The sequence below is a fragment of the Barbatula barbatula genome (genome assembly GCF_947034865.1).
Source record: "Barbatula barbatula genome assembly, chromosome: 2".
Lineage (NCBI taxonomy): Eukaryota > Metazoa > Chordata > Actinopteri > Cypriniformes > Nemacheilidae > Barbatula > Barbatula barbatula.
This window is the reverse complement of record NC_136767.1, coordinates 15,457,562-15,466,029: the sequence shown is the minus strand read 5'-3', so window position 1 is coordinate 15,466,029 and position 8,468 is coordinate 15,457,562. Positions and strand designations below refer to the sequence as shown.

At 36.4% G+C, this 8,468-nt stretch overlaps 1 protein-coding gene across 2 annotated transcripts; it reads right to left on the bottom strand.

The window, feature by feature from the left end:
• Positions 1–182: 182 nt before the first annotated feature.
• Positions 183–8,320, bottom strand: chrne (cholinergic receptor, nicotinic, epsilon). Of its 2 annotated transcripts, none has more exons than XM_079448751.1 (12): positions 8,142–8,320; positions 7,274–7,407; positions 6,982–7,026; positions 5,629–5,738; positions 5,393–5,548; positions 5,194–5,297; positions 4,568–4,768; positions 4,291–4,405; positions 2,655–2,769; positions 2,340–2,544; positions 2,101–2,234; positions 183–2,023 (listed from the first exon to the last, which is right to left on the bottom strand). In XM_079448751.1, the coding sequence occupies exons 1-12, from the start codon at positions 8,206–8,208 to the stop codon at positions 1,856–1,858; spliced, it is 1,554 nt and encodes a 517-aa protein (XP_079304877.1). In that variant the 5' UTR covers positions 8,209–8,320; the 3' UTR covers positions 183–1,855. The 2 variants fall into 2 exon arrangements, with proteins under 2 accessions (XP_079304877.1, XP_079304878.1); XM_079448752.1 differs by having other exon boundaries at positions 4,568–4,702; positions 8,142–8,245.
• Positions 8,321–8,468: the final 148 nt, after the last annotated feature.

Sequence of the window (8,468 nt, the reverse complement as noted above, 5' to 3'; positions counted from 1 at the left end):
AACGGTGCTCACTCAAATTATAACTGGAGTGAACCCGTTTTTTTCATCTGTTGATGTTGCCAGATTGGGCGGGGTCCAACCCAATTGTGCTCCTTTTGAACGGGTTAGACCGGAGAAAAATACATTGGGCGGGTGGGCAACATTTGGCTGCTTATGAAATAAAAACCCCTTCCAAGTAGCTTGCCTTTCCATTGTTTTTAATCAGTCAAGTTATTTCAAACCGTGGACAATAATGTGTAGTGCAGTCATAAACACATTATTCATTAACACAGCTTTTATTGATTCAGTTTAACCAACCATGTCTGGGAAAGGGAGACCTGACTGTCTCGTTTTCTATATGGAATCGATCACAATGCCAAAGTGGCACAAATGTTGCACAGTATAACATAAATCTCAACTGGCTCTTATTTTCACATCAGACAACAGGTGGAAACTTTGCAATTTGGATAGAATTAACACTTTAAGATATAGGCCAGACAGTACAGAAATGTAGTCATTGGGTTTATACAAATATTACCAAGTTTGTTCGAAAAGTACCTTTCACATATAAGCAGAGCAATACTGTGCAATACAAACAAATGCAACCCGCTTTGACTTTTTAACTCCAATACCCAACAACTTAAACTATTTGTCTACTAAAACAACTAAAGCTATAAAACTCTATTGTTTTCAGCACATAAAATTGGTTTTAGCACATTAAAGACATGTTAAGGTAAAATTGGTAACATGCAGAGCTCAATTTGAATCCAGTCTTTATATAGAGGATGTCAGTTACTTTAATCTCAAAGGCTTTGAGTGCATATACAGTGCCGTAATGATAACAACATGCTTAATACGTGTTTAAATTTAGTTCTTACAAACAAACATAAGTTCTTGTTTCCTGTGTGTTTGCTGTCAAAATCGTAAGACTGAAGTGTGAATTGTACAAATTCAGTTGTTCATTATGCGGCTATATAGTAATTATAAATGTAAAGCAAATTTACCATTGCAAAAGTAAAGTTAAATTAAATTAAAGAAATGAACAAAAGAACAAACACGGAGTGACATGCATACAGTATTAAAAATACTATAACCTGTATATATTATATATTAATCCAAATTTTAGAAGCCGCACTCATTGTAAAAAACTTGTTCTATCAACTTAAGAAAATAAGTTAAAACATAAAAGTTCAATGTAAAAATATAAGTATCAAATAAGAAAATCAAATATCATAGAGTTGAATCAACTCCATGAGAAATTATATTGAATAACTAATATTTTTTAGTTGAATTAACTCAAAACTCCAAAGGCAACCAGGTAACTTATTTTTTTAAGTTGAAGCAACAAAAAACAACAAATAATTATTTAAGGTGTGTAAAACAGAACTTTATAATGCAAGTAAAGGAAATCATACAGAAGCAAGTAACTAACGTATCAAAAACTGTTAACAGTAATAAATACTGTAAACAGAGATGACAACGGGTTAGCAGCACTCCCCTGCATGGATTTGGATAGCCACTTTCTAAATTATATTTACTGCATAATATTTACTTTAAATTCACAAATTTAATGTATTGTTTACAGGCTAAATGAACACTTCTCAAATTCCCATAGTGTATATTTATTCTTAAAAATTAAGTGCATTCACAACATGGGATGAGAGTAAAAACATTTTACTGTAGGTTAACAATCAATAGAATTATAAAGTACCTTATATCAAATATAAGACACGATCCATATCAAGTAAAATACTGTTTAAATCTTGAGCATCTCCAACTGCAAATCTCCTGTTTTGCTAATGAACCGGTAAGCAGAACACGCATTGTCTATCTCGCCTAATCCACCTTTCTATAGAACAGAGTCATCACAGAGTCTTTACTCAGGAACATACTTCTTGTTCTCCCAAGGAAATGGGTACTCAGGTGCCTGGTTAAAGTGACCCATGAGGAAAATGGCCACTGTGCCAACGGAGAACAGCAGGATGGCTGCCCAGAAACAAACTTTATCAATCATCTTCCCAATCAGCACCCAACTCTCCATCTCCTGAGAAACAAAGAGAGAAAACAGATGACGAGACTCCTGCATATAAATAAACCCAAGAACAAGGCACGCACACTTACGGATCCAATGTCATTCTGCTGCTTTGTGGATTCAGCAATGAAGTTGCAGGCATCTACACATTCTTTTATCTCTGGTGCTGTTTTAGCCAGACTCTTGTAGAGGTTCGCCGTACTGCTTATGTCAATTTCATCCACTAGAGGGAGACATACACATGCACAAAACAGAAAATACATCACATGACAGAACTGCAATTTGCATCCTTCAACTGCTTGATGTAGGCCTATTATGAGTTTGTTACCGATTGTGCGCATGAGTCCGTGTCTCTCTCTCTGTTTGTCAAACATCATCTCACTGCGTGGCTGTTTCAGTACATATTCTTCGGCCCTCTGCATCAATCCAAACGAACTGCGTCTCCTCTCCCTCATCTCAATCGCCCCTACTGGCGCTTCCTCATCCTGAAATGAGGCCATGCCGAGAAAACGAGGGACAACCTCAAGAAAAATCTAATGTGGGACGAGGGAGGGAAGGTAAAAGAAAGAATCATGTTATCATACAACGTAGTTTCTGTAGAATGTAGAGGTTGTAATATTTAGTAATAGCTCCACGGGCGCACATGTTTGATGGTTTGTGACATCTTGTGTGTACTGGGATTGCGGAGGGAGAAGTTGAGGACGATGATGCAGTTGGTGACTATCAGTGTGGTCATACTCATGACGAAAATTAAATATCTGAAACAGAGCAAGAAAAAGTGGAATAAGATGAGTTTAGAACTTAGAAAGACTGAGAGGTGGATTTGAGGTGGACAAGGGAAAACCTGGACAGCTGGAATATTTCAAACATATTTCATGAATAGAAGTAGTAGAAAAGTAGGCTACAAAGTTGGCTACAAAATAATTGTATCCCAAACATTTTATCTTTGTAGTGATATTATACCCTTAATTATAATCCTGTTACAAAAATGTAAAAAATTAATTGGCATTTGTATGTAGGCTACTGTTACTGTTAGACCATGACTGTGACGTTAATGACAGAGGTCAACTTTTACGGTCTATCCATTCAATATAGACCGTTTAATCGGCTGCGCACGCCGGGACTGCAGTTAACTTCCGGTTTGTGTTTGGCTAGTGTCTAATAATTTAACTATTTATATTTTATTACATTAATATCAATTGATATGATTATTTAATTGTTTAATCATTGTATTGAATAATATTTGTTAAATTTTGTTGTTTGTTATATGTAAAAAAATGTAAATAAACAATTTGATGAATGGGTCCTGTGGAACATTGAAGCTTGGTAACGCGGTCTAAATCCGAAATATTGGAGAGACAAGTTTAGTCAAGTAACGTTTCTTCTTAGAAATAATCTACAGGCACTCTGTTGTTTGTGAATGTGTACCGGAAGTTAAGGGCAGTCCAAGAACACGCGCATGCAGGTAACGTTTGTTTATGTTGTCACTTTGAAACCGTCTATACAGTAATAATAATACATTTCCGTGTAAATTAGGACCACTAGATGGTGCACTTTCGAAACAACAATCGTCGACAGTTGTCGTTTAAAAGTACATTTGGTTGAACCCACAGTATTTACAATCAACGTTACTGGCTACATATTTTTGTGCACCAGTTACACATACTGTACTGTTTAATTACACTGCCATAGACTTGTTCACCAGACTTGATTTAAATCATTACTGAAGTACATATAAACTGCAATATACCTGCAAGTGTAATTTCATCAGTATAACCAACATGGTAAATTACCCGTCTATTAAAACACATGCGAGAGCGGAGTCTCTTTCGAGTCCAAGTTGGTTGCGAAGCTCTCTCCATTTAGAAAACGCCACACCGATATTAATCTTTGTTTTATTCCTACATTTGTCAATAAGCCTGCTTGCCTAATTTGGCCTACTTTTTTGTTACTTAGGGTTTTCTTTACTTGCCAACACCAACAAGAAATCGTGATCCAAAATTGAACAACAAAACGGCTGCATCCCAGAGGCTGTATAACCAGCACTTATCATCACAACCGGAAACTGAGGATAGTGCATATATTAAGAAACTGATATGCAACAATTACAAGGGAGACAAGTTACCATTATTTAAAATAGGAATTTCTCAGAATTTGCGCATACTTGGGAATATTTGGGATAATGTAAGCATGGATGAAACATATCACTGTGCAAGTGGTTTTTGGATATTTCATAGCAAAAATATTACATACTGTTAAAAACACACACTGACACTTACTTGCCAATGAGAGGCACAGAAAGTGAAGTTTCTGGAATTTTCTGAGCAATCAGGATGAGAAACACAGTCTGAGCCAATAGTATCGAAATGGACACGGTAAGCTTCTGCCCTCCAGCTAAAACAAAGATAGTAAGATAGACCGAGACATACAAAGATGTTTGTGTACAGAGAAAGACTTAATGCAATAAATAAATTAAATAGTCAAATAAAAAACACAGAGGTGTAACAATACTTTAAGAAAAACTTCATCAATACATCCACACGCACAAACAAACACCTTTAGCAGGGAGAAAGTAAGCCAGAACCACCAGTGAGGAGATGAGAGAGCAGGGCAAGATGATGTTGATGATGTAGAAGAGTGGTTTCCTCTGAATGATAAGATTGAAATACACTTCTTGGTACTCCAGATCATCTGGAGAATAGCGTGAGTTTGTCAGCTTACGGGCAGGACGATGCTTGATTGCCCACTCCCCATTCTCTGGGGAGACCATATGATTGAAGCATTCAAGGACAGATACAAAATGTGCAATGCAAAATGCTTCTCGAACAATAGAATTGTTACCATGTATCTGATGAACAACTTGTAGTGTTTATAGTCAGTGGTAATTTCACCAAATCTTTATGAAGTCTTACATGTGTTTCAGTCTGTTTGGATTATGATACGTTCATATATTTTGAGTTTTTGACTTGTACTGTAATTAATGGAACAGTTCTACAGTTCTGCCATGTCATTGTTATCTTACACTCATATTGTTCCCAACCTACAGTATATTACTTTTTGTTGGGTTAAGAACAAAATGTAGTAGATAATGGCAGAAATTATACATTTTAAATCAGCGAATAATCTTCACTACTACAGTCTGCCGTGTGACGAATAAATAGGGAAGCGTGTGCACATGTCACCTGTGAAGGCCTCAGGGTCAATGTCCACCCACTCAATAAGCTTCCCTGTCGATAGATCTTCTGCCAACACCATATCAATTTCATAAGCACTGTATGTCTGAGACCTACATATGTGCAAACCAACCAAGTTTTTGTCATTTATAAATAAGCACTAAATGACACAACCCAAAATAACGTTAAAACACAACTCTTTGCCAACCTGAATACTAGAGTGCAGTTTTGCCAGTCAAAAGGGAAGTAGGTGATCTCAATAGCACAGGTACTGCGGTAGATGGCCGGGGGAAGCCAGTACATAGAGCCATCATTCGAAATAAGCACATTAGCATAGTATGCCACATCAAACTTGCCGTCAATGCTGTAAAGACAGTGGAAAGAAATGTTTTTAGGCATTTTGGGAAGCAACAGCAAGCAAGTAATAGAAAAACTGTTACTCACTTATTTTCTAATACTATATCCGGCAGCCAGACAGTGTTGTATGGCACACGGATCAGGTCGATACCATGATACTCTGATGTATTCCACGTAAGTCGATAATCTGACCATTGCTGATTATGTATCAGCAACGTGAAGAGAAAAAAGGAGATAGAAAGAAAAAGCTGTAACCTTTAATGTTATCCTTAAATGTAAGACCAACACATTCAAGGATAACAGATGGTTCATTAACTATTAAAACAGAATTTAACAAGGTATATTACAAAAATAGTTATGAATTTTAAATTATAATGATGATCACAGACTGCGATATGATGCAGGGGAAAAGAGAAATAGCTAAAAGTGTCATGATTCCGCCATCATGTCATGTTTATTCTTAGTCTTGCAGCGGAGTCATGGCATAGCCTCAGGTTTTGTGTGAGAAAGACATGGCTTTGTTTTGATTCTGACTTGCCATGTGCTTTCTCGTGTCGTGTCAGTGTTTCCCGCCCTTTTGTCTTGTTAACCTTCCCTGAGTGTTTCAGTACCCACACCTGCCCATTGTTATCTCCTTTGTTAGTCTCCCTATAAAATGTCCTCTTGTCTATTGTCTTGTGCTTGTTCGTTGTACTTGTACCTGTATGCTGTACTTGTTTCCTGCCATGTCCCCAAGTTCTCTGGGCTTGTTCGTAGTGTATGTCTGGTTCCCAGTTCCTTGTTTGTATTAGTGGTTGTTTACTTTTGCCCCCCTTGTGGGAAGAATTTATTTTCTGTTTTTGTATTTTGTCTAGTTAGAGTTTTTCCCCATCGTTGGGTGTTTGTTTTTGTTGTTATTTATAAGTAAAGTATATCTGTTACCCCTTCATCCGTGTCTGCCTGCACTTGGGTTCTCCCCTCACAATTCACGACAAAAAGACACTTCTGATTTTAATACCTGAATATTTTCAGACATTTTAATGATTTTAGTAAAGGGTTTAAACTGACGGACAAATCAAATCTTTAGCCGAAAAATATGTCGCTAAGGTTACCAGTTTGTCAATCATCACAAATGTGGGAGTGTGTATGTGTACATGACTTAAGTCATTCGCGAACCAGTGGGCGGGGCTAGAGAAGTCGTTGATATTCTTCTGTGGAGGCGGTGTTCAACCTATCAATGATGTCATTCACTGCGTTCGCTGGGCCTGGTGTCAATAATTGTTGTCATTTCAGTAACAAGGACGTTTTTTAATCTGACACTTACAGGATGTTCGCGTGCTTTTATATAACAGAAGCTCAGGTTAAAATGTATTTCTTATTTCATGACACCTTTAACTGTCTTAAGCGAAATAGGAGGTTGCATTACATTAAATTGTATATGACTGCACCATTCATACTCACAATCTCAATCCAGACATTTGTAGTAAGAGTTTCCTCTTTCTCATTCTGTTTAGGGAGAAAACATTTCCCAATATGTGAATGGTCTATAACAATTACTTTGTACATCATTCCCATTAAATAAATGACTTTTAATGAATTGCCATTAATCTTCACTGCACCCAAGTCAATAAGTAACAACATAATTATGTCAATACTAGAATGTACAAAATATATATACATACTATTTACAGGTGAAATGCATTATAATAATGTACATACTGTATAATTGTTGCAGAAAGATCAAATTAGTTACCAAAGAGATAAGATTGGTGAGGGTAAGCTTGACTTGAACCTTCACTTTTTCATCCGGGTGTCTTGCTGGTCGAATATTTTTCTTGTAGTTTTTAAACTTATCTGCAATAAGCTTTGACTCCTCATTTCCATTGACTGCAAAGTGAAAGTATTGAAGACAGAAGAGTGAAGATTGTTTTTTAAACCTATTCAAAGAAGGATTACTTGGTCCAAAATTTTAACACATTTAGGCTGAAATATACATTTTGAAATATGTGAAACGTGTTGCTCAACAGAACTCAAATTTTGTGTGTTGCTGTATGTGTACTGTGCTCTGTTACTATTTTATTGTACAGATTCTTAATTGTATACATGTTTAATGATTCCAGCAGCAGTTCAAACCTGTACATTTGTATATTTTCTAATTTGTAATATTTGTACCAATTACATTGCAAGTTACAAAGAATGTGAATTTTGATATGTCACTCAATCATAAAGATATCTCAGCTATTCAAAAACCACTACACTGACTCAGCACTACGAAGCTCGTACACAGTAATTTATATATAGTGCGGTATAAAACTTGGTTTTATACATAGTTTGGTATTAACCATGGTTTTACAACAGTAACCAGCATAACAAATGGTTTTTGTGCTAAGTAACCACAAAATTACCATTGTAGTAAATCACAGTAAGCATAATTTCACAGTATTTGAAGTAAAACTATGGTTATACAAATTGTATTCAATCTGCCAAAAAAAACTTTTATTATTATAAAATAGCAATGTATATTCTAGTAGCAAGTCCAGTATCAAGTGTGTCACATTCAGTTATACCACACTATATTTATTGGTAAGACTCCAAATTTTGTGGTACACAAGAACACATACCTTGTAATAAAGTGCAGGCGACCAGTGCAAACAACACAATACACGTCCTGCCGAACCGTACCGCCATCACCGTGGTCGGCAATCTGTCACCAATGACTGTTTTAAAGGCTGCTAACAAAGAGATAGACACGTTATTTTGGACAAGTCAGTGTGGAGCTGTCTCTCTCTGCCTCGTCCCTACAGCTGTCACTGCACGAGGCTCCAGTTACAGCGCTGCTCTTAAAGTCACATTCAATATCATTCACCAATATCGTTATATGCCTCGAATATGTCAATGATGCAGCTTATGCAGGGTAGTTCTCTACTTTTTCTGTTGTTGACTTTAAA

Excerpts from the sequence above, each read along its gene's own strand:
- chrne (XM_079448751.1), bottom strand. The coding sequence starts at position 8,208 with ATGGCGGTACGGTTCGGCAGGACGTGTATTGTGTTGTTTGCACTGGTC. Across the intron at positions 7,408-8,141 it reads CGCCTGCACTTTATTACAAG|TCAATGGAAATGAGGAGTCA; the intron begins GTATGTGTTCTT and ends TTCACTTTGCAG. Across the intron at positions 5,739-6,981 it reads CAAATGTCTGGATTGAGATT|CAATGGTCAGATTATCGACT; the intron begins GTGAGTATGAAT and ends ATACATAATCAG.